Source organism: Pongo abelii, chromosome 9 (genome assembly GCF_028885655.2).
Source record: "Pongo abelii isolate AG06213 chromosome 9, NHGRI_mPonAbe1-v2.0_pri, whole genome shotgun sequence".
NCBI lineage: Eukaryota > Metazoa > Chordata > Mammalia > Primates > Hominidae > Pongo > Pongo abelii.
This window is the reverse complement of record NC_071994.2, coordinates 135,465,359-135,492,654: the sequence shown is the minus strand read 5'-3', so window position 1 is coordinate 135,492,654 and position 27,296 is coordinate 135,465,359. Positions and strand designations below refer to the sequence as shown.

General features: G+C 43.6%; 1 protein-coding gene across 3 annotated transcripts in view; it reads right to left on the bottom strand.

Annotated features, from left to right (window-relative positions):
- NTM (neurotrimin) overlaps nucleotides 1–27,296 on the bottom strand; it is a 959,556-nt gene that overhangs the window by 110,608 nt on the left and 821,652 nt on the right. For all 3 annotated transcript variants that reach the window (XM_024254593.3, XM_024254594.3, NM_001133370.1), the window contains 1 exon segment: nucleotides 15,395–15,520. In XM_024254593.3, coding sequence (XP_024110361.2) covers nucleotides 15,395–15,520 — 126 coding nt within the window.

Genomic DNA, 27,296 nt, shown 5'->3' with positions numbered 1-27,296 from the left:
ATAGTGACTTTTGTTCCAAATTCCCAGAGCACCCAAAAGCCACACATAAAAATTTTGAGGTCATTTGGCTGAAGATCAAAATGTATAGATTGCTCAAAAAGCAGAGGCCAATCTTGGCTAACTCTTTCCCCTATTTTATCTGAGGAGGAGGAACAACTGAGAACACTGAGACAAGTAATTACACCGCAATAATAGCCAGTAAAGGACCAAGGGATATTAGGCTGCAGACTGGACTTTAGAGAAAAAAATCCTGAACTCATACTCTCCTCTAACCACTGACCCTCCATATTCTGCTTCCCTTTGTAGTGAAACTTCTCAGCAAAATTAATTACTATCTCAACATCTTTAACCCATTCTCCCTCTTTCTAATTAATCTTTTATCTACTGTCTTCATCAGAACCCTTCTTTCCAATGTCTCATGTGTATAAGTGCATTTTGCCAAATCTTAATCCTCATCTCCCTGGACTTCTAAGCAAACCTTGTGCTGTAATCACACCCACTCTTTATGAAACATTCTCCTTGAACTGGTTTTGAGATTTCCTTCTCATCTCCCAATTGTCTTTGCTGGATCATCCATTTCCTGACACTAGACTATTGGAGTGCCACTGTTCCTGGCCTACAGAGCTGTTGTCTGCCTTCATGCTGCATGTGGGATAGCCAGCCTCTGGCTCTAAACACCATCTGTATGGTTAGGATTCCCATATGCATTTTTCTAGCTCCCTGGCGTAGTCAACTATCTACTCAACATTTCCATTTGTATATCTAAAGGACCAAAGTCTTTCCTACCACAAGCCTGCTTTTCTTGGAGTTTTTGATGTCCAAGAATAGTATATTACCAGCATGGTATACACTAGCAGCCCAGGCCACAAATCTTATAGTCAGTCTTAATACTGAGCTCTTTCTCACAAACTTCATCTAATCAATCAATGAACTTTCTAGCTTAGTTTCAGAATATATTCCAGATTAACATACTCTTACATTGTAAATCTTACCACTGCAGTCCATGACGTCATCAGTTCTTGATGGATGAAATCAACAGTATTCTAACTGGTATACCTTTACGCCTTTACTAGCTATCTTTACGCCCCCTCCTCTCCATCTTTCTCTTCATGGTTAAAGTAATTCTTTAAGGACTAATATCCAGAATCTACAAAGAACTTAAACAAATTTACAAGAAAAAAACAACCCCATCAAAAAGTGGGCGAAGGATATGAACAGACACTTCTCAAAAGAAGACATTTATACAGCCAACAAACATATGAAAAAAACCTCATCATCACTGGTCATTACAGCAATGCAAATCAAAACCACAATGAGATACCATCTCACACCAGTCAGAATGGCGATCATTAAAAAGTCAGGAAACAACAGATGCTAGAGAGGATGTGGAGAAATAGGAACAATTTTACATTGTTGGTGGGAGTGTAAATTAGTTCAACCATTGTGCAAGACAGTGTGGCGATTCCTCAAGGATCTAGAACCAGAAATACCATTTGTCCCAGCAATCCCATTACTGGGTATATACTCAAAGGATTATAAATCATTCTACTATAAAGACACATGCACATGCACTGATCACAATAGCAAAGACTTGGAACCAACCCAAATGTCCATCAATGATAGACTGGATAAAAAAAATGTGGCACATATACACCATGGAATATTATGCAGCCATAAAAAGGATGAGTTCATGTCCTTTGCAGGGTCATGGATGAAGCTGGAAACCATCATTCTCAGCAAACAAACACAAGAACAGAAAACCAAATGCCACATGTTCTCACTCATAAGTGGGAGCTGAACAATGAGAACACATGGATATATGGAGGGGAACATCACACACCAGGGCCTGTCAGGGGGTTGGGGGGCTAGGGGAGGGATACCATTAGGAGAAATACCTAATGTACACGACGGGTTGATGGGTGCAGCAAACCACCATGGCACATTTATACCTATGTAACAAACCTGCACGTTCTGCACATGTATCTCAGAACTTAAAGTACAATAAAAAATAAATTTAAATAAAAAAGATAAAAAAGAAAACATTTATTAAATTATTTTGCTCTCCTGCTTAAAATGTGCTGGTGTATTTTTATTAGAACAAGTCCCACAGTTTTGCACATGGTTTTCAGGTTCATGCATGAACTGACTATAGGGGCTCTCGTCACAGCATCCTACATCACTTCCCTGAGCATCAGAATTCTTGCTGTTCTTCATACACACCAAATGCATTCCCCACTCATGGCCTCAGATTTGCAGTTACCTCTGCCTGGAACACCCTCTCTTCATACGAACCCTTGCTGTCTCATCTCGCTTGGGTCTCTAGGCTCTGTGCTGAGCTGGCTTTCTTGCAGCACTAAAGTCACTCTCTAACGAAAGCAGCTCCTCCTGGCTTTCTTCACCCATGTCGGTTTTTTTTTTTGTTTTTGTTTTTTTTTAATTTTTCTCCATGGCACTACCTCTGCCTGGCATTGGGTTGCATGTTTATTTGTTGAATATTGCCTACTCTCCCATACTGCAGCCCAATGAGGCAAAGGCTGAATTCACCATGCAATCTGCAGCACCTAAGTACACACTGTTGTGCTTTAGCTACTCAATAAATATCTACTGAATAAAAGATTATTCATTCTGCCTATTTATCATATATCCGCTGTATTCTATCCTTTCTGTTCAATCTTATAAATCCCTCCTCTTAAAAAATGAGTCTGGAGTTGTTATGATCATTTTTGTAGAAAAGAGAGCTAACCCACATGGATCAGCAGGCAGAAATAAATCAGACATCAGCTAGTCCATAATACCCTACCTATTGCCACACAGGAGAAAAGCTGGACAGAGAACCCCTAGTTCTCTTGAATAGGCAATAAGGAGGCCAAACCAGAAACGTGGTAGTCTTTCCCAGCCTGTCCTCCACCCTCACTCCCATCCCACATTGGACCAAGCATCAGGTTCTGACAGTTTGGCCCCCAACATATGTCTAAGCCCTACCCTCTCTTCTCCACTCCCAGTGTCTCATGACCTCTGCCCTTGACCTTTTACTGCCTTCCTGAAGATTGGTCTTCTTACTCTGGACCACAGGAAGACTTGGCCTACGGAGAGCTACCCACTTACTGCCACTGCTGTACCTTCAGGGGCAGGAAGAAAAGGGGTTTCTGCCCCGCCACAGATACAGGTTGCAACTGAAATCTGTGAGGTGAGGTTTCACCACCTTCCACTGGGAACATGTGGGATTAACACCAACACACCTCATCTCTTATTGCCAGGGTGCGTACAGGCATGTGCATCCCTTCCTGCTCCCCTAACATCATCAGGCTCTCCAGCCCATTCATTCCCCTAGAGAAAAGAATTTCCCCCTTCTGGCCAATCTTTCACTCTCCCCCACCTTCCACACCCATCCTCTGGGCTCTCTGGAACACCCACAGCATAAGCAAGATGTTCCCTGAGACCATCAGCCTTCAGGCAGAGTGCTCCCTGGACTGCCTTCATTTATTGAAACCAAGCTGTTTCCTGAGGGGAGTGCGTCCTCGGGTAGCTTTCTAAAGAAAATGCTGAGTTGCCTGTTTTGGCATGCGGAGGTTGGAGCTATGATCCTCCTCGTAGTGGAGGATCCTCCTCAAGTGGAGACCTTTTCTCTTTCACACTTTTATTGAATAGCCCTGCTCCTGCTGGTCTGAAGCTCCTGCCACCTAGCAATGTTGCTCCACCGTCTCTTCTTTTCTGCCAATGACTGATATCCTAAGTCCCTCAAGATTCATCGAGGGCTTTGACACTTGGCTCACAGCCCGACTTGTCACTAGCCTCAGCCATTACCTGGGGTGACTGCAACGCTCCTTGTGATGAGTCCTCAGACACCTGTGCTGTCACCTACCTGGCCTCATCTTCTCATGGGCCTTCCCCTCTGTCTTAGCCATAAGCTACCCCCACCATTGGCCTGAACTTGTCACTCTTTGAAATCGTTAATTAAGGGACCGCCATTTCTGACTTGAAACTCATGTCTTTCCAGCATGCTTGCTCAAGTACTCAAACTATAAACTCATGTTTATTTTATTCACTTATTTTTTAAACAAATATGTATTGAATATGTATGATTTGAGAGGCAAATTGGTGCTAAACATTGGTGTACACAGCAGTGAGCAAGGATAGGCATGCTTCCTGCCCTCATGAAGCTTAGAGTCTAGTGCAGACAGGGAAGGTTTTAAATAGGTCCCGTCACCATGTGGCTATGTTGATGTTCCGTGAGCATGCCGGCTGGGTCCTGATGTCATGCCTTTGTAGTCACTGTGAACCCTGCCAGGAGTACTCCTGCCAAGCTATGCAAATGTGGGTCCCCCTTTTATGAGGTATCTCCTTAATGAATGCATTCTACCACCCTATTTAGCTCTACAATCTCTCAGACACACACCTGATCATCTCTTTGCCTGTTACCCTAAAGCAATCACCACATAACATATTACAAGCCTTCCTCATTCATGTGCTCATTTTCTCTCCCTCCCACTAGCATACAAGCTCTGGGAGGCCAGGGCTTTGGTCTGCTTTGTTCACTCATAGGTCTCTAGTACCTCAGAGAGTTGCCCAGCACACAGTAGGTGCTCAATAAACAATTACTGAACAAATAAGTTAATCAAAATTGCTTTACCAAAAGGTTTTCCTGGGGACAAAATCCATACCATTTTCTCTGCTTAAATCCTTTTCTGGACTGGTATGTGTCGAAATAAATAAATCAATGAGGGAGAAAGCCATTTGTCTTTTTCTATCATGCAGATAACTGGCCAGATATCTTCAACCACAGTCACCTCAGCAAAGCACTCCATAAAGGGCGAGGCAGTGATGCAAGGAATTAGGGGAGGAACAGCCTCCCGGGCTGCAGACCAGTTAAAGAGGGGGAGTCCTGAATCTTTTACAGAAGAACTGTGAAGTCCAAAGTCATTCTGTTTAGCTCTGGATTAGAAGGAGGAAAAGAGGTTTGTTTTTCAGGGTGGGGTGTGTGGGGGTGAGGGCAGTAAGCAGAGAAGAACCCACCACTGTTGGGTAGAATAAGGGGCAAGATGAGCCTCCCAGGGAAGGGGCCACATCTTCAGGACTCTGGGTTCTAGCGCAAAAGGCAGGCTGCTGCTGTGCCATGGTATTTGGAGAGCCAGGTGGCAGACTGGGGCCTTGAGGAACTGAAATGATGCTCTGCTCAATCGCTTTCAACTGTCCTGGTTCTGGAGAGAAAAGCATTTTACACAGCTAGGAAGATGAAGAATGCCAACTCTCACAAAGACAGGTGGGGAAACTGAACAGACTCAGATAAGAAAGGACACACATACCCTGGAATCTGGCAATTTCATGTCTAAAGCTGTTAAGGTATAAAAGAATCTTCTAATAACAATCAATGCACAAGACACAGCATTATTTGAGTGAGTGATAGCATTTAACATGAGGAAACATAAGTCAGGTCAGAGGGAGGCTGTGTCCGTCCTGTGCGCCACGGCCATCCAGGTGGAAGAGAGGAAAGAGAAAGGTTGACTCAGTTGGAAGAGCTCAGCTGCCAGTGAGGAAGAGGTTCAACCTCCACGCAAGGGCTCTGTCTTTTGCCACTGGGGTGCTCATCTCCAGACCTACTGGAAGAAGCCTGAGGTTGCTGGGGAGGGTGGAATGCAGAGACCTGGCACATAGCAGAGCCTGGAGTCCAGCGCGAGGACATAGGTGCGGGTAAATTTGTAAGAATGCTGTGAGAATGTGCACAACGCAAGGACCGGGTGCTCCAAGCTGGTAGGTGGGATGAAACCAGAGAATAGACATGTCCCAGAGAGCAAGATGAAGCAGTGGGCTAGAAATCAAGCAGGAAATCAATATGCATTAACAATGTGGATTTTGGAGTCAAAAAGACTTGGATTTGAATTTCACCTTTGTCGTTTAGTATTTGTGGGCAAATTCCTTCTCCTGTCCCCTGATTTTCATGTCTTCATCTCTAAAATAAAAATAATGCCTACTTATTAGGGCCTCCATGAGAATTAAGTAACATAACGCTGATGAAGAAGATTGCTGGGCACAGAGCACATTTACACAGCAGTAGTTCTCAAACTTGAGCGTGCATCACAATCACCTGGAGGAATTGTCAAAATCAGGCTTCTGGACCCCACCCTTACAGCTGTCATTCAGTAAGGCTGGGGCATGAACTAGGTGATGCTGGTTGATGCAATGGTCCAGAGACTGCCCTTTGAGAACTACACTACCCAGCACAGCAATGAAGCCCCTGCACTCTGGGGACAGACCGACTGCCTGGCTTGGAACCCACGTCTGCAATGTGGCACTGTGTAACCTGGGCCCATTAGCCTGATCTCCCTAAGCCTCATTCAAATGGAAAAACATATTAAGTTTTCTCATTGATAAGGTGGGCTAATAAGAAGACCTGTCTCGCCTAGTTGTGAAGAATAGATATTACTATGCATAAATGTTTTTAGAAGACAGCCCCCGACATTCTTGCGCATCCACCAACTGTTAGCTATTGTTATGGTTGAATGATACTGCCTCTGGTGTTATTTAGACTCCAGGAGAAAGGCAGTCATCATGGGTCAAAACAAAACTCAGGATCCAACAGTAGGCACAAAGTCAGAACAATACACCTGAGGACCTAGTGATATGGACGTTTTCATCCGAAAGTTTCTCCTAGTTTGGTTGGCAGTGCTTGGAGGGTCCTACACAAGAAACTCCCCAAGCCTTTAGCTGGTCTACAGCGGTGTGACTCGAGGAGGTACCCTGGTTGTGATGGGCAGTGAGACGTCCCACTAAGGACCTTCCCATACTCCCAGGCGGTGCTGACTTTTATGGGCACTGGTTGAGAGATGGGGTCTCCTGCCCTGTAGGGGCTACCATTTTAATGAGACTTTGCACCTTACTGAGCTATGGCTGGTTGGCTTCTGTGGGGAGGATGATACAATCTTCTTGCTATCATGTTTCCTTTATTTGTTCCATCAAAACAGTTCTGCATGGTAACGGTCACCAAGTACAGGCATAAATAGCTTAAGACTCTGGAGAGTGTGGGGGAGGATGCTGTTAGCAATGTCTGAATTCAGCAGACATCTGATTCTACAATATTTTTCAAGGGTTTTAAAATAATTGGGTAAAACCGCAAACAGTGTCTGTGGTATGCACTCCTGCCCTTGGTTTCTAGAATGAGGCTTGATTTCATATGTTCTCAATTCAGCACATTGAACTCATTAATTTCCCCACTAGTCTTTTTATTATTTCTCTCTTCTTTGAAGTAGGAAGTTACACAGCTATAATAATGCTTTAAACCAGATCATAAATATTAAATTTACAAAAACCTTTATTGACACTGGCAAATTTTATCCTAACTGCATCTATCTAGCAGTAATTTTACAGTTAAAGAGAATGACAGAGTTAAAGAGTGATCTATAAATGTCTTCCTCTGTTTTTTTCTCTCCCACCTTCGTCTGCCTGTCTGTGTTTAAACCACTTGCGTAAGGAGTTTCTGGACACTTTTCCCCAACTTGAGGTTGTACCACTGGTTTATCTTTGTCATAATTAATCCCTTTTTTTTCTGTATAGATTGAACCTAATGCTGTATGTTTCACAGCTACTCTGGACAGGAAGCTGGCCACTTTCCATTATGATGCAATTATTTTTTGTTCTTCCACCATCAATGACTACTGTAATATCTTTTGCAATGGCAATTACTTGGCCCTCCTGGGATAGCTCCTTGGGGTACTGGGAATTTTAATCAAGCACCTATGTTAATTAGAAAATGGTGGAGATGAGAGTGGTGCTGATTAAGCACCTTTGAATATCTATCCATTCTGGCAATGGACTGAGTTGAGCTTTTATAAAGATTCAATCTTTTCAGAAAAAATAATAACGAGTTTCCTTCCCTTCTGTTCTTTTCTCATGGGTGGGAGTGAAGAGGAGGGGGCTGGCTGAAGGTCTGCAAGCTAACATTATTGGACACATACTATGTGTTGTGATGGGGCCAGGCGCTTTCCATTGGTGCACATGTTTAATCCTTGTCATATCCATGTGGGAAGGTATTATCATCTCTGTTTCACAGAGTCTAAAGCTCAGACTTGAGTACACATGAGGAAGACAGTGCGGGGGAGGGCCTTTTCTTATGAATTCCTTTGATTGGTTTGGGAAATATGAGATGATCCACAGTCAAAACTGATGCAAAGAGAAACATTATATTATACTATATTACATTTAATAATATAATATTGTACATATTAAATTAAGACAGACTTAATTTTAGAAAGAGACTGAAAACTACATCTACAGTATCCGATACTTCCTCATTCAGCAATCATTTACAAGACCCCAAAACATCTGGTGCTTTATCAGACACTAAAGACAAAACAACGTTAGGGCGGTCCCTGGCTGCCATGATCCCTGGCATGACAGGAGTAGTCAGAGGCCCTTGAGTACCTGTAAGAGGTGCCATAATTGGAAATGCATGCAAAGTGCTGTGGGATCTCAAAGAAAAGGGTGAATCACTCTGCCTGAAGAAAGTCACCAGAGGCTTTCAAACTGGTAGCATTTGAGTATGGTCTTGCAACAAGGGTAGAACTCAAACCAAAAGTAGGGGGGATGGAAGGAGAACAAATGGGGTGTGCAAAGGCGAAGACATCTAGTGTGTGGAGAATGTCAAGTTGTTAGTGTGACTGTGGTGTGTGGAGCAAATGGGGTCTAGAACCAAATCATGAAAATGCTAGGTAGGGTTCATGCCAAGAAGCAAGAATGAAATTAATAAAGAAGCACATCTTCAGAGAGGTTTATCACTACTCCAGCACAACCCAGCCAGTGAGTAGTGCAAAGGAATACAAATCCCCTTGGACCTGCCTTCAAAGCCTATCTCTTTCAGACACATTGCTGCCTTTGCTCATGAAAATGCAGTCATTGTTAGTAGCAGAAGCCTCAGAGAAGAGCCAGGCATTGCTTAATGCTCAGACCTGAAGGCCCAGTTCTGGTTCTGAAGCAGAAGAATGAACAAGATGGATAATTCATACTTGGCCTCAGGAAGCAGATACAGAGTGGACACACTGACTAGTCCCCCTACCTCCCTCTGGGAAGGAATAACAGAGGGAAAACTCCTTCTATTAATTGCCTATCCTGGATTCTGATACTCTAGCAGAAGATAGGCAGGCAGGTGGCAGTGCAGGAGATACCCTAGGTAGAGAGCCTGCCCTGACAAATAGCAAAAAGACTAAGATCTCAAGTATTGCTTTACGCCCTAGGTCCCTCTTTCCTAGAGACTTGGGTGACTTCCAGGTTTCATAGCACAGCCAAGACTAAAGAGTTAATTTAATCACTGAGGCCCCTTCTTGGATTATTGCAAGGATTTACAGCCCATATTGATTACTGACAGGGCAATCCAACCAAAAGGAGACTCCAAGAGTTGTCTAGAATTGGCATAGATGGATTTAGAAAACCTGTTGCTTTCTCTCTTTCTCCCTTTTTCTTCTCAGTCCTTTGGTGTTGGGTGGCTGCCCTCTGTGGGTAAGGTGATATCTTTAGTTCCATTTTGTCCTCTCCTCCCCTCCCCAGCTCCTCTTTGCTGAGGAAGTCTTTCTCCTCTGCCATTCTAATGATCTCAGTGCCACATGGGGCCCCGGATGCTGGTGCTGACAGGCTGCTCATTAGTGCCAGGGTGCTGCAGTCAGCCGATGGCATGCCAGAGCTCTGCTCCTGACACTTTTTCACAGAGCTGTCACTGGAGTCATGGAACCTGCCAGCTCTGGTTGAACTCAAGCTGTGATACCTCTAGTGCCAATTAGTGCTTTAGTGTCCTGCTTGGCTAGGGAGAAGGCCTTGTCAATGCTTACAAATAGGAAAATAGGTGCATGTATGGTGGGGTGAGGATATTGGGGAAAGGGAGGGGGAGCACGGGGCTCAGGACATTGGCCAGGAGAAGAACTCTTATCCAGGTGTCACTTTGCCCCCATCAATTTGGTGCCTTTTAAAACTCCAGAAAAAAGAAACTGGGCAGCCAAATGTCCACTGGACCTCTTCAAGTAGAACGGGAGAACTGAGGTGGGAAGAAAGAGATCTGGCAGCTGAGGAAGGTTACTGAGCCCTGCCAGTATGGAGAGTAGGCCACACAGATGTACCCACTTCACGTTGGGTAAAGAGAAAGGCTTGCAGAACAAGGGCTTGGCTTGGAATACAACAGACATAAGGCTCTGCTCTAAATCTGCTCCCAGGGTCTTTATGTGACCCTAGGGAAGATCTCTTCTGATCTCTAACCCACCTCAATTCATATACCAGGAGGTAGAGAGAAAGAAGGAAAAAGAGAGAAAGAGAACCTGAGAAACACACACATACATATGCACATGTGCGCACACACACACACACACACACACACACACAGAGAGAGAGAGAAAGAGGCACAAGAGTGGAACTGAATTTAAAGTACTTTTCTTTTTTCTACCGATTGATTCCTTTCTTTTCATTTTTCTTTGATTAACCTATAAGGAATGGCAAATTTTCATATACAGTTGAAATAATCCCCCAGGTGATATCGGGATTGCCTTAGGAAATCGTGGTTGGGAGCCAACCGGGGTTTAGACATAGGAGTACTTGGAACAGCAAGGCACTACAAGGGCCAGATGCCCACTAGAATGGCCAGATGAAGAGCAATTGCAATGAGGCAGCCATGACAGCAGAAGGCAGCTCATGGATGACCCACCATCCAAGTCACCTGTGAGCCTCCTCTCTTCTTGCAAAAGGAAACTTGAAAAGGAGTTTCTTCTTCAAGGACAAGTTGAGTCCTGCCACAGCAGGGTCCCCTCAAGGGGACTTCAGGAAAGGCTTGGAGATCCTGTGAAGACCAGAGAAAATGTCCTGGAGACTCACCAGCAGGAAACACTCCAGGTCTCCATGCCAACATCAAAGTGAAGGAGAACTTCTCAAGGATCGAGATAGTCTTTGAACTGGGAGAACAGGCATGCCTCTGGGGCATTGGCAAATATCAGTGCTTGTTCACTGAACTGACCAATATTTATTAAATACTTCCTAGGTGCTAGGCATTGTGCTAGAAGGAGAGAATCAAAGAGACGTGAGATGCAAACTCTGATCTCAAAGAACTCATGGGGCAGGGACATTGAAAATAAACTGGAAATGAGGACATTTCTCTGAACAGCTCACAGGGCTTTGCTGAATCCCCCTACCAATATCTCAGTACAACGTGTTATCTAGGTAACCTAGATGAGGTTTTTATTGTCAGTGTCTTGTTTGATGAGAGAAAGGTGAAGGTAAGTGCACCCAAGATGGGAGCTCCGTTAGGATACTCAGTGATCCCTGGCTGCAAATGGATAGTGACATCCACAGATAAGTGATGAGACTCACTCCTTCACCTGAGTTTCATTTTGGGCTCTCAGGAATGTGGCAATGTAGGAATCCTAGCCTTGTCTTTAAAGCTCTTACAATCCAACTGAAACTGGTAACACAACAATAAGGCTTTCAGAATGCTTTTCTATGAAGAGTGAGGTCCAACACAGCATCTTTTGGAGTATATTGAAAGAGATCATGTTTCCATTTACATAGTGAAGACTCAGGAGAACCAGATAGCATGAACGTTGTTCTATTGGAGACAGAAAGCTGAGAGTTTAAGGGCTGTGCTAAAAAACACATTCTTAAAGGTCTAGATGTGGACAAAGGGCAAAGCCCAGAGTCATGACACCAGGCACAGTGGGCAGTTGGCTGCCTTGTTCCTTTTTTCTACCTACAGAAGGTTGGGGTTCCACCGACGGTGCCTGTGCACCTAGTACCCTATGCTAGCACTTAGAAGGACTCCGGCTTGGGGTCAATAAGCCTTCATGCAGATGGAGATGGCTCCTGCTAGTGAGAGGAGTGAGATGAGGGCTCTTCCTCCTGAAAAGACCAAGGTCTGTGCAGATGCAAACAACATCTGCCCATCTCAAACCAGTTGTGCAGAGTCAGGGCAGGAATCTTTAAAAAGCTAGTTCACTTTCTCTTTGAATTCTGATAAATTCCTGAAGGGAACTACAAAGGCATAATGTCCATAATAATACATGGAAATTATTTCAAACAATCAATGGAAGTGCCAAGAGGTGGCCTTGGAGGCCCTACCTCCCTCTCTGTACTGGACATGGACAACTGACATTTTCTCTATCTGATATAAAGTGCTACACAGGGCCCTCCATCTCCTTTTCCACCTGATGGACACTCCTAAGGTGACCTATACCAAAGTGTATGAGCCACATCTGAAATAGTCCTTAACATTTCTGTACTCCTTTCCACACAAGGTAGTCAAGACTAGAAATGCACAATCTAAAAAGAAGTTTATATAAGTTTATCGCAAGCAGTACCACATAAGTGATAATGAAGGAAACAAGGACTTTTAAGAAATGTACAGAACAAACAGATCAGTCTGGAGAGAAAAAATGCAATGAAGTCATCAGGGTTGCCAAAAGAGCTTAGCCCTGATCAGCTATTCATCCAGGGATTTGGCGGGTTCGCATGTAAGAAAGATCTTGATGGAACTGTGATCTACCCTCGAAGAATGACACAAAAGATGACAACAGCACTCTTTCTTTGGAGCCTCTGCTAAGGTGCACATCTTCTTCTCCAAGGAACCCCAAGCCCGTCCTGGTTTATTTAGAATAAGCCTCCTCTAGGAAATACTACTGGGGAAAGATGAAGGCCTGACTGCTGAGGGTCTCCAGCTTCAGTGCATATTGGGCAGCAGCCCAGTGACATCTCTGATCTCCAAATAATCAGTCACTGGGAAATGGCACCCTGGTGAGTTCTGAGGTGATTAGTTATTGCTTGGCATGTCTCATCAGTTTGAATCCAGGATAACTAAACTGGACCTGAGATCTAGAAATCACTGTTCATGTAAATTAATCCACAGGTACATTCTGATTGTCCTGCTCCTCTTTCCTTGCTCCATCTTCTGTTTCCATAGCAGCTAAAACCTCAGTAAAATGGGACACCTGGCCCAGGCTCAGGCAAAAGTTCCCTTGGGAAATGAATCTGTTCGATGGCCACAAAAGGGGAAACAAAAGACTCTAACACACAGCCTTGTGAACATCAGCCAGGCAAACCCAAGAGGCTCAAACGTCAGAGGGGAAGACAACAAACAATTGCAAGGAGGGGGAGAGAGAATGTGGAAAACAATGAAATTAAAGCAGAAACATTTCAGAGGCTGCAAGAGAAAGCCAAAGCATAGAACAACAACAAAAATAACTTATAGGGAAGTTATAGGCATAAAATGGCAGGACAAAAAGGAGATGCATGCAGAAGAAGCAGGGGAAGAAACACCCAGAAAAGGACAAAGAACTGGCCAGATGAGGGAATAAGAAGCGACATCAAACAGAAGACAGAGACTCTTGACATCAGGGACAGGAAGCCTATCCTGATGATAAATGTTCTGCAGACTCCAAAGGCACAGACTGGGCTGGCATCCACCAGCACTGGGGACTCACATCAGGCTGTGATGAATGGTGCACACCGTGGACTTAGCATGCACCTGTCTGAATGGTCCCTCCTTCAGAAGGGCCCAGGTCCATTTTCCATCACTAATGATCTCATGCACAGCTGAAGCTTCCTCCCCGATTTTGGGCCAGTCCACATGTGAGGTCATTTCAAATGGAGAGACTGGCAGACACATGAATAGCTTTCAAAGACCCCTTGTTCACAGTTACAGTGTCAAGAATGGTGGCCCAGGACAGCTCCCAGGAATTCAGGCCACACACAACTGAAAATGTCACGCCTTCTCTGAGAACATCCATCAGGGCCAACTCTCACTGTCTAGAATTTGGTATCTGGGGCCCTTTCATAGTCTTACTCTGATCTATTAAAATGTTGAAGTATAGTGGACACTGTCATGCACAGCCACCTTCAGGAGCAGAGGACTTATGCCTCACAGAAGGACCGGCTGCTGGTGGACAGCCTTTGGTGGTCAGCCCCCTGTGTCTCATGTGAAGAGAGATGCCTGGCCCACAGTCACACCTGTTTGGGGATCAGCCTACATTTGGACTGCTGTGCCTTCAGGAGCAGAGGACTTATGCCTCACGGAAGGACCGGCTGCTGGTGGACAGCCTTCGGTGGTCAGCCCCCTGTGTCTCATGTGAAGAGAGATGCCTGGCCCACAGTCACACCTGTTTGGGGATCAGCCTACATTTGGACTGCTGTGCCGATGTAGAGGACCAGCTCCATCACCTCAATAAGGGAACCTTCTGAAGGGCAATCCTAGCTTCAGAGCTTCCCGTAGGCTCAGCCAAGATGTTCCACTGCACAAGCCGGCTTCTAACCTGCCCAATTCTGTTTCCCATTTTTCCCCTCCATGGGAGTTGAGACCAAAAGCACCCCCTAATATGCGTCTTTCATGCCAATCACACACCCTCATCCATCTGTGCACACCTGCACATATATACATACATAATCACATACACACATTTCACATTAATCAGCAATAAGCAACACAATCAAGGACCACTATTCATGTCTCTGCACAAATATCTTCTTTTCAGAGCCCTTCTCTGAAGAAAGCTCTTGTCATTCTGTCAACACATCCTGTTCTATTTTCTCACCCTTAATACCACCTGTTATATTGCATACTCTTATTTTTTTGTCATCTGTCTCATGAGAATGTGAGTTCATGAGTGTGAAAACTTCACCGCTTTGGCTTATTGCTGTAACCCCAAGTGCCTAGAAGAGAGGCTGGACTATTACAAGCACTCAATAAATATTTAAGACTGAAATATTTTTATCTTTCTTGTTCCCAAATAAAAGCTAGCTTAATAATAAATGACATCTTGTCTCAAATTCTAAAGGTTTTAATGTACAATCCATGAAAGCACAAAACAACACTTTGGTCTACATAACATCTGAGTATTCAGATAAAGTAAATTTTTGCAATTTAGTCACATATTAAGTTATATTTGTTCTCTAGGATCAATCGGAGTAAAACAACAACAAAACCACAAAAACAGCTCGTGACCAGATTTTTGGCAAGGCTGCAGAGGCACAGACTTGGAGAGTCTCCTTTTAGGAATATGGCCATTTAAAGCTCTCACCCATCATTATGTGTTTTCTCTATTTTAAAACAACCAGCTGAACAACTGCCACTAAAGCTTTGTTCCATCATCAAACAACATGTAAAGTTCACCTAGAACACCTTACCACCATTTCACCCAGAGACAACAGGGATTAATTTCCAAGGGACTGGAGAGATACTGAGGTATGAATTCTGAAATCTTAGAGGGTATGCCTGTTTTGCAGAGAACATCAACGTTCTCTGCAGAGCCATGAGTATATTACCATCAAGCCATCAAAAACGTAGACTCCTTTGGAGTAGGTATCAGCACCCATAATCTCCTACAAAGGGCCCAAAATTCCCCCATTTATCCTTGTGATGCAATGCAACAAACTGTTCTCTTACCTTTGGGGGAGATGTGTCTCCAAGTAACCGTAGGCTCTGGTCTACCAGTTGCTATGCAGGTGAGGCTGATATTGTTCCCTTCATTAATGGAGATATCTGAAGAAATCTCTACAATTTTGGGAGATACTGTGGAAACAAGACAGAATGAAAATAAAAATCCTCCTGAAACATTTCTTAGCTGTCTTAACATGGTAGTTGGCAGAACAGTCCAGAGAGTAAAATATATGGACTACAGTAAGTTAACGATGAGAAATTAGAGGAATTACCTTAAACATAAAAAAGTCTTACCTTGAATTTAGCTTTGATTTCCTCCTATTTAAACACAAAGTCAGGGAGTCCGAATGGGAATAAATTCTACTGCAACACTGGAATAGCTATTCTCTTAGCCTCCACCCTCTTCCTGTATCCACTCACCCCCACCCACCACCAACACATATCCATGAGCCATCCTCCACACTGCATTCAGCAATGTCTTGAAAGAATGCAATTCTGATCATATCACATCTCTGTCTAAACAGCTCCAATGGCTCCCCATGGCCACCTGGTCGTAGCCTGACTCCTTCTAGGCATGAGGCCATGCGGAATCAAGCATCAGCCTACCTTTCCATGGCCATCCCCACTGATCCCACCTCTGCTGATTCCCTTGTTCTCCCCAGAACATCATTCCCACCTCTGCTGATTCCCTTGTTCTCCCCAGAACATCATTCCCACCTCTGCTGATTCCCTTGTTCTCCCCAGAACATCATTCCCACCTCTGCTGATTCCCTTGCTCTCCCCAGAACATCATTCCCTGTCTGGGCATCAAGTATTTGGGTTCACATTGTTCCTTTTATCCTTCCTGGGCAACTCCCAGCCATCCTCGTTTTCATTTTTATTTTGAGACAGGGTTTCACTCTGTCACCCAGGCTGGAGTGCAGTGGTGCAAATATGGCTCACTGAGGCCTTGACCTCCCGTGCTCAAACAATCCCACCTCAATCCAAGTAGCTGGGACTGCAGGCATGTGCCGCCACTCCTGGTTAATTTTTATTTTTATTCTTGCGGAGACGAGGTTTTGCCATGTGCCCAGACTGGTCTCAAACTCCCGAGCTCAAGCAATTCACCAGCCTTGGCCTATCAAAGTGCACTCGCAGCCATCCTTAAGGCCCAAAGCAAATGCCACTTTCTTTGTTGAAACTTACCCTACCCTCTACACTTCTCTGCCCTTTTGGACATCTCAAATTGACTGCTGCTTCTTCATCTATGTGTCCAGAGCACATTCTACACACCTGGTGGGGAATCGAATTAAACCTCAGTTAGCCATAACATCTCTCTCTCTCTCTCCCACCTTCTTTCTCCACTAAAAGACTCACCTTAGGGAGAGAAGGGGTTCATTCTAACAGGTAAAGTTGGAGATAGGATGTCTACTTCCTTCGGTCTTCTATTTTGGAACCTTCTGAAGCTTATATTATGTTGTGCTCCTCCATGGGCTTATTTTCAGAAGCAGCACCCACGAGGACTGGATAGGGCCTGCGGAACATCCAGCCATTGCATGTGTGTGTGTTTCTTTCCAGGGTCCAGTCGTAGAACCTCATTGTTGCTGCACATCTGAGTGTAATTCTCCAGTCTCGGCTTTACCACTAGTAAACATGCGATATTTGGTTCCATGTGTCTACTTATCTGTCTTATGTGTTTTAACATTCAAATGGATGGAGTAAAGATGTCATTTATTGAGCTCCCAAACTCCAATTCTAGACACTTATTTCACTATGCTATGGTTATGTGCTTAGCATCACCCACTAGGCCATGAGCTTTCTGGTGACCTGAATGATGTGTTACTTATATTTGTATCCACGCTAAGAGCTCAACAAATATTTACAGAATTGAGTGATAATGGTTATTCAAGGGAACCACCTTCCCAACCTGTGTGCAACATGTCCATAACAACCTCAGAGTTGGGTCATTGGCAGATATTCTTTCAATCCTACTGATGCTGGTTTTGACTTCTTAGTTGTTGGCAGTTAAGTGTCCCCTCCATCCAGCACTCTTCTGTTTCTTCACGTTATATTCTTTCCTTGAATAAGTATTCCTCAGAGCCACCATGCTGTGCAATTCTAAAGCACACCATCCACCTGGCTTACAATGTGATCGGGCCTGCCGGAGAGCCCAGGGAAGCTGCACGATGACTTTATTGCTTGTTGCGAGGTGAGAGTGGGGCCCTCACACTAAAATCAGATGGGTTTGCAAATTTTAATGCTGGTCTTTCCTCTACTTGAACCATTACTCACTCATTCCTGGTTGTGTTGGATCTTTTCCTTTATGAAAAGGGGGTTTATAAAGATATCTTAGCCTTCTTCCCCTTCTCTCCTTCTCCAGTGTTACCTTCCATGTATGTCCTGCATCCACCCAAATGAAATGCTCATCATTAATAAGCATGTGCTGTACTTATCTGTGCTGCACTGAGCTGTCTTCTTATCCCCATGCCCTTGTTGCTGACTTCAGTGCTTACACTCTTCTCTGTGCCTATCCACATCTATTAAAATTGTTCAAGGCCTGAGAGAATTACCACCCCTTTGATAAGGCTGCCCAGGTGATCCTCAAGAGGATGTGACCTCTCCTTCCTGGAGATTCCACAGCACTGTAGTATCTCCTATATGGCATTTAAAGTAAACTTTTATGTAACATGTGTCCCACCTTTCCTTTTATACTATAAATTACATTAATATAAGATATTTAAAAAGATCCTCACTTAACGTTTTAGTTTTTTGATGTCCTAAATAGGGTATGTTACACAGAGTAATCACCAGTTAATCATTTTTAGATTTCCATCCTCATTGAGCTTCAGATAGACAGGCAGTGTGTGTGTCTCCGCACATGCATGCACACACACACACACACACTTAATTGCACTCCCATAAGCATTTGGTGGGACAGAAATAATGGAGAGTGGACATGGACAACGGTTGGAGGAGAGAGAATGCTAGCTCTACAATCTGGGACTTTTAAGATATAACATTGCAATTTATGATTGTATCATTTTAAAAGCTACATTGAGCCTTCCAGGACAGAAAGGTAATTGATGAGTTAATGACTGGGCATTTGATTTGCTGACTGCCTGAAGTGTACAAACTTCTAAATTCTCTTAGTTCTGGAATCATTTAAATTGATCATTGCAAACATAGACACTTTGATGTGTTTTCTTCACAGAGTTTTAACTAGAGCATTCCCATCTCATGCACCAGCCACCTCCTTCCCCCACCCCCCAACACCAACCCATACATCTGCTGGTCCCTGCCCCTGCTCACTCTTGGCACCCACGCAGCCTTGCTTGCTTCCTGGAGGACAGGCTGCCTGCAGAATGTCTGTGCTGGCCTTGCAGACATTGCTTCAACTGTGCAGGTAAGTAATTTATCGATCTGTAAAGCACTCCTAGATGCTCTGCAAGGGATTATGTCACACCAACACCATGCAATAAAATAAAAAAATGATGGACTTTGTGAACACAGGGTGATTTATGGTTTGTAGTTGGAAGTGTGCTTAAAGTACATTTTAAGTGGAAATCAGGCTGGGTAATGAATTACTCTTGCTTTGGAACGGCTTACTGTGAGTTCATTTTCCTGGCTTCCTACATGATAGCTAATCTGCTAATCATACACTAGAGAACAATAGACAGTCCCCAAGTAGGACAGAAGGTGGTTTGGGCCAGAGCTGTCAGTGCAGTAAGTATATTAAATGAGACAATCGCACCTCATGCATGGAAGAATCATTTAGAATTGTCTCCCCCCACTAATAATTGGAAAATATCCAACTCATGAGGTAGAAGTTGGAGAAGTGTTTGCTGTCCTTTAAATTCTCCCTAAGAATACAGTTTGAAGGAGGCAAACTGCCCTTGGGTGAGTGAGAAAGACAGATCATTCATGGCATAGAGATGAGGTGGTTTGACCAGGGGAGCAATCCCAATTATCAGAAACAAGTTGGCATATGCCTAAGACGCTAAGGGAGTCAAAATATGATTTTCTAGGTGGCAACTTCTAGTACATTGTCAGTATTCAAGACTACTTGAATTGATTAGGGTGCACTGTAGTTTTAGCTAAGCCATCCTCATAAGGAAGCTTCTGACCAAGTGTGAGATAGGGCTACTTATATTTTTATATTGTTTCCATGGATACATTCTATATCTGACTTCTCATCACTCAGACTGTTAGAAACATACTAGGATTGTTTTGCTTATTTTCATTCATTTACTCCTTCTTCAATATTCATTGATCACTTTCCATACACCAGCATTGTGCCAAGCATTAGAGACATAAACTAAATAAGATACCATCCTTTTCCTCAAGGAGTTCACAGCCTCAAGATATAAAAACAGATGCAGAAGCCTAATATTCTAATGTATGGTGACACAGAATGGTGAATCAGGTGTTATGGAGACACAGAGGATAGACATCTAAGCCAACCTTGACATGGATGTCACAAGAGGCTTCTTAGATATGTGATACCTAAGTTAAGCCCTAGGAGTAAGTAAAAATTAATCATATCTGGAGAGAAAAGGAGGAAAGATATCCTAGGCAAAGGAGACAACATAAGGCAAGCACTATTAGTAAGACATTTTGTGGCCAGGCACAACTGTTAATGGAAGAAGTCTACTTTAGAGGAGTAGTCCCCAACCTTGGTGGCACCAGCGACAGGTTTCATGGAAGATAATTTTTTCCATGAACTGGGGATGCGGGAAGGAATGGTTTCAGGATGATTCAAGCACATTACATTTATTATGCATTGTATTTACATTATTATTACATTGTAATGTTGTAACATATAATGAAATAATTATACAACTAACCATAATGTAGGATCAGTGGAAACCCTGAACTTGTTTTCCTGCAACTAGAGGGTCCCATCTGGGGGTGATGGGAGATAGCGACAGATCATCAGGCATTAGATTTTCACAAGGAGTGCACAACCTAGATCCCTTACATGGGCAGTTCACAGTAAGGGTTCGTGCTCCTACCTAATGCTGCCACTGATCTGACAGGAGGCAGAGCTCTGGCGGTCTTGCCAGCAATGGGGAGTGGCTGTAAATACAAAAGAAGCTTCACTCACTCACCCACCAGCTGCTCACCTCCTGCTGTGTGGCCTGGTTCCTAACAGGCCACAGAGCAGTATCAGTATGTGGCCTGAGGTTTGGAGACCCTTGCTTTAGAGGCTGGGCCAAAAGTCATTCAATGAACATTTTGTGAACACCTACTGTTACACAATGGTGTGCTAGGTATACGAAGGACACGCAGACATATACCAATTTGCCTGGCCCTCTATGAATTTACAATCTATTTGGGGAAACAGGGCATATAAACATTCCAGAGAGTTGAATAACAAGGCAAAATATGTTGGAAAATTGTGCTTGATTGAATGTGAATGAACAGTACAAACTTTAAGTGCTATGAGTTACTAGGAGGGAGGATAACAGCTAGCGAGAGTGCCAGAGATGGCTTCACCTCAAATTGGAGTTTACTTTAGGTATCAACAAATGAGAAACAGGTATCTAGGCAGAAAAAGCGAAGCTGTTTCAAATGGGACAGAATTGCATGGGCACAGATGGGAAGGCAGAAATCCACAAACTGAAGAAATACAATGTCTATTGACTACAAGAGGCAATGCAGAGCAGGGGCTGAGATCCAGCTCTACTATGTTCTAACTGGGAAACCTTGGCCAAGTTACTTCACCTGCCTGTGTCTTGCTCTCCACATTTATAAAATGGAGCTAATAATTGTCTGAACCTCATAAAGACTGTTTCAAAGACATAGGAGTAAGTTATGAAATGCATTGAGAACAGTTTCTGGCAATGTGAAGTGCTCAATGAGTGAGTTTTAATATTGTATGTGCTTGGCAAACACACATATGCAGCGTCAACACAGAATGGACAGTCCATAAATTTTGACAGAATCAATGAAAAATGGGATACAAGATCATGAAGTGAACGAGAGCCAGATGATGGTAGGGCCTGAATGCCTAGTGCCTAGATTTTAGCTCTATCCTACAGGCAGTGGCAAGCATTTGAATTTTTTTAAAAGAAATGTCGTAATTTAAAAAAAAATTATTTTAAGAAAAAGAATCTGTTAACATTTTGTCAGATGGAGTAAAATAGACAGAAACTGGAGTCACAGAAATCAATCGACAGTGATGTTCAAAGCCTGGATTAAACTGTTGGCTCTGAAAAGATGAAAAGCAAGGGATGGATTGGAGAGCAATGCCCAGGAAAAATGCACAAATGGTTGCTAGGAGGACGACCAGGGAGATGGGGTCAAGCAGGAATGCCGTTCTGTTCAGTAGCATCTGGACGGCTGCACAGGGAGACCCCTAGACCTTCTAGGGGGAACTACTTTTGGGGAGAACATTAGTGTGATTAATTCTATCTTAGACTTGCTAATGGTGAGATGATAAGTGGCATCCAGGAAGAATATTACTATTATGTTAGCAGTTGGAATCAGAGGATCGGGGGTCTGGGCAAGATCCCAGTTTGAGAATCCACATGAAAGGTAAAGAGCAGAGGGGTAAGAACTGATGCGCCAATAGTAAATTAGACCTGCTATGAGTGGATGAGACCTTTGAAAAGGTCATTGGCTTTTCCCCACAGGCATGTATGTGGTGCCTCCTGGCTTCTGAGAGCTGAATCTAGAAAATATACCAATTATAGAAACAGAAAGACCAAGGAGTGGTTAGGATATGTTTAGGAAGAAAGACAGAAGCCAAGGGAGCCATGCTGTTTGGATACAGTTCCATGTTTAATACATTATGTTAATGTTTAATCCGGCTCTTATTGAATTTTAATTCAAATGTGTAAATAATTAAATAAGATAATTATTAAAACAGTATTCTGAGGAACTTCTCTACTCTTGGTTTAGCTTGTGCCCAGGTGTTGAGTTTTAATAATTATGTCATTAATAAATAGCAATTTGCTGTTTTTAGCATACAGTGGATATCCTATTAAATCCAAATTAGGATGCTTTATTAAGCACTGTGCAGTCCTGTGGGGCTGAGAATGCACATAAGCCACTTGGACCAGGTAACTGCACAGCGCATGCAGATCTACAGATCCCAGATGGCTTCCTTGGCTGGCAGTGGGGCTTCCCCTCCTGCCTCTCCTCTGTCCTGAAGATTGGAGATGCCCACATCTCTTCAGGGCAATTCTCACAGCAAGGGCTGCTTCACTGCTAAGGCCTCTTTAGGGACCTTTGTCTTTACAGAATGAATGGGACAAATCTGGAGTGCTCTTAACCTCTCTGGCTTCCAGACCATGTGCAGAGACACTAAGGCCTATGAGAACAGCCTGGTGCATGAATGTCCAACCCAGAACGGAAAGCTTGGAAAGATGCAACCAAGCGGGTGTTGGTTTTGAGAAAAATCCATCTTTTCCCAAGGGCCACTGTGTACCCAAGCAAAGCCTAGGCACAGTTGAGTGGTTGAGGTGGGATTCAGGCTGTGGCAAATGTGCTTGGTTAGGACTTCCCTTCTCTCATCCAGACTGAAAGGAGAGATGAATCTGTCACGGAGCATGAAGGCAAACTCCTTCTTTGGTCTCAAAGGCCCTGCACACTCTGGACGCCACCTCCCTCTCCATGCTCTTCCCACAGCATTCTCCCTTCCTCACCCTGCTGGCCACCTGTCCTCTTCAAATGCCTCAAGCCCACCTCTGACTCCATCCTTCACACTTGCCTTTCTCCTGCTACTCACACTGGTTCTGTCTAATTATTTCAATCTCAGCTCCTCAAAGAAGCCTTCCTTAAACCCCCTTTCTACAAGAGAACCCCCAGCCTGCCTGGCTTGCTACACAACTGTCTGCCTCTACTGAGTACAATGTAAGCTCCACTGGTGTCCCGTTCATTGAAATGGTCGTCATATATCATGATGCCTGGCATCGTTTGTGTTCAACAATTTTTCTGAGTGAATGCATTACTGTGTTCTCTCAAGGCTGTATGCAAATGCAAATAAATTGAAATGACTGAATTTCCTCAAGATCTTTAAATTGCCCCCAAGGACTATAAGTGAACATAATGATGTTGATAATTACCATTTATTAAATACCTGCTGTATAACAGGTGTTTGGCTATATTACCTTTATTTTATTTTTCACTGTATGAACCCCACAAATAGATATTCTCTCTAAGGCAACCAACTGCCCAGGTCTACCTGGAATTGGAGGGTTTCTTGAGAAATAAAACTTTCACTGCTGAAACCCAAAGCATTTCAGGCAAATGGGGATGCACTGGTCATCCTAATTATTTCTCACACTTTATAGATGAGGATACTGATACTCAGAGGAGTCAAGGAACTTGTTCAAGGACATACAGCTGAAAATTGCAGTGTTTTATTTTGTTGTTGCTGTTTGTTTGTTTTTTGAGATGCAGTCTCATTCTATTGCTCAGGCTGGAGTGCAGTGGTGCGATCTAGGCTCACTGCAAGCTCCACCTCCCAGGTTCATGCCATTCTCCTGCCTCAGCCTCTCGAGTAGCTGGGACTACAGGTGCCTGCCACCATGCCCAGCTAATTTTTTTGTGTGTGTTATTTTTAGTAGAGACGGGGTTTCACTGTGTTAGCCAGGATGGTCTCAATCTCCTGACCTCGTGATCCACCCACTTCAGCCTCCCATAGTGCTGGGATTACAGGCATGTGCCACCGTGCAGTGTTTTTTCAAATAGAAATAATATGGGTTAGAAAAATAACAAATGCACATGGAATCATGGGAATATACATGAAGATCCCTAAGGTCTCTTTTGATAAAAAAAGAACCCTAAGCTTCATATCAGAAGCCGAGGTTTTAAGCCCACACCCCACAGTTACTAGCGGTATAAGTGCATGGCAATCATTAGAGTCTCTGATTGTATTCATTATATATCAATACCTATCTTTTCTCCTCAAAATAGATGTTCTGTGGATCAGATTAAAATGTTAAGAAATCACTTTTTATACATAAAGCATTAATCAAATGTCCTTTCTTAGTGTTACTAAAAATGTGTACCTCTAGAGACCAATATGAAGAGAAATAGAGATTTTTAGTGCAGTAGGGGACTGTTTTGGTTTGGACATTGGGATGGACCACACCCCCTGCTGATGTGCTCAAGGTTTGAGGATAAACAGCATCTTTAAATGAGGACTCAGGCCCCAGGCCAGGATGTGTTGTGCAACAGGACCCCATTCTTTTGTCAGCAATGCGCTTGCTGCCATCGTTTTCAAGAAGGGAAGGGTCAGATTACAGACATTCAGAATTCCAAATGAGAGCTTGAAAATGTAGAAAGCTCCTTAATGGCATAACCTCGGTGGATTATTATTCTCTTCACCAGAACCCTTTTGTCATTTGTTACATCTCATTCCTTCTCTCGCCCTCCATAGTAAAACCATTCATGTTTGCTAGAAAATCCTGAAGCTCTGGGAAAAAGAACCTAGTGATTTTTTCAGGATTAGTCATAAACCAGTGGTTCTGAAGATTGGAACTTGTTCCTTTCAGGATCAACTGAAATGTGGAAGGAAGTCTTTATGAGCTCTGCCTCTTGGCCCAGTTTTAGTCACTCCTGATGGAGACATAAGAGAGTGAAGTCCACCATTCTTTCCTTATTCCATGCCTCTTGGCTTCGGGGCATAATGGTAAAAATTGAATTTCACAGCAACTACCTGTAATCATAAGTGCCCCATTATGTGGGTCACATCTAAGAAATTACTAAGAAGTGTTTCTTCATCAATTTTTTAACATGGAAACATAAGGGATGTATCAGTGATCATGATGTGGACCTGCCATCCAGATAGGGCCGCCTGTTTCCCAGCTGTGCGTGTTTTCCATGTATGGCAGTGCATGCTTTGGGTTGGGCGTATATGACTGGCTTTATTGCCCTTCACCACCAGGCCTCTCTCTTTAGGGACCAGTTCACGAAGGGAGGATAGACGGGGTGGGAAGAAAAGAAACACTGAACACCTTCTATTCTGAGCACTTTGCCAGGTGTTCCACATTTGCTGCTCCCTTGTAAATCCTCACCGTAACTCCTAAGGCATGATTCCCCATTGTGCAGTCGAGAAACTGAAGCTTGGAGAGGTTACACAACTAACCCAAAACCATCATTGAGAATGTCAGACACACTGCAGATTCTCTAATAAGGTGTCCCTGAAAACTGACAGCCAAAATGTACACAAGCCAAAGATCCTCAAAACTTGAAATAACGTCACAACGAGAAATGAATCAATTAATCTAATTCATTACATAATTTCATGAGGAAGAGAACAGAAGTAAAAATAGAGGAAATATGACTTTTTAATATTATTCCTCATGGGAGAAAACCAATATTTGTTGAAGACCTAATAAGGGCTTCCCATATACTCTCCCTTTTCATCTAGGAAACTGAGGTTTTACCCCGCTAATGATGTGCTCAAAGCCACTGAGCTAGAAAGTGGCTGTTCTCAGACCCAAGCTCTTCCTACAGGGATTTGGGATCAAATAAAATATGTAGGTATAATTGAAAGCACTTAGTGAATTACTAATCACTCTGCAAATGAATACTATTGTGATTGAGCTAATTCAGAGTTCAATCAATTAGTGGTAAACAGCATAATTGTTTGCTGTAAAAACCAACCCTGATGTGCTGACCAGGATTTATTTATAGCGCTTAGCAACATCTCCTGACATGCATGGTTTCTTCACATCCATCCTCTCCTCAGAGCCAGGGGCTGGCAAGAGATTTCTGACATCACTGTTTCTAATTTCTTCTCACCAGGAATTGTCTATTCCTGTAGTTCCCAACCGCCATAGCCTTGCCATATCCTTTGAGGCTCAACTGTAAGGCCTTGTTAAGCTGTGTCTTTTGCTCTTTTGGCATCTGGCACCTTACTGTGACTTTCCTTTCCCAAAGCAAGAATGCAGCTGATGTTCATGAAACTCAAGTGACCAGATACTGTAAGCTGTGCAATGGTGACTGCCACTTCTATCATATACCAGACTCCATTAGTTGCTTCTCTCCCCTAGACGGACTTTTTGCACTGTCTCCAAAAGATCTTCATAAAAATGGAACAAGACCCCATTCCATTAGGCTTAGAAAACTCATGGGTAGGGGGTGCCACTGGCAGCTCCAGCCTCAATTAGAGGGACACTCTAGGTACACACACTTCTGTTCTAGTTCTAAGGACTTCAATCTCTGTAATCCCACTGCATTTTCAATAGGGGTCATTTGTCTGCAAAATCAGGAAGATGTTAGCTAACTCTGCCCCTTGGATGCTCTTGCTTCTGTTCAGAAACCCACTTCATAGAGAGAAAAAACATTTTGCTATAATAGTCTGTGCCGTTACTCTACCCCGGGATTAAGTTGGTATTTCTACATCTTGATATCATACAGGTAAACAAATACGTAAATATGTATGTATAGGTCATGGTAACCTCTTAGACTCTGAGCCATGATTCTGCTAATGTTCTCCTCTTGCCCTTAAGAGATACTCTGGTAATAATCATTCCTCTCTCCTAGGCTGCCTCACTCAGGTCAAATGGAGGTCAACCAGATAGAGACTAAGCCCCTGTGCCCAGGTGGTTGCCGCTTTCGGCTCTCAGCTCTGCAGAAACCTGCATTTCTGAGCTGTCAATCTGCTGGCTGCCAACAGCGCCAAGCTCACTTACATTCTCAGCTGCCTTCATGGCATCATCGGCACTTTAATTCTTAATTGCCTAAAAGCACTGGTAGTTATGCACTCAAACACAAGCTATAAAACTGTATGCAGCAGGGAATTATGCTGACTGCAGTAAGAAGGCTGTGGTGAAGTCCCCACCACACCTCACCCCCGACTGCAGTAAAGTGCAAATAATTCCGGAGATTTTTCTCTTGTTCTCCAAATAACTGCACAGTTGAGTTCAGCAAAGGAGGGTCATTAGCCCTGAGAAGAGTTTCTGCCTCTCTCTAG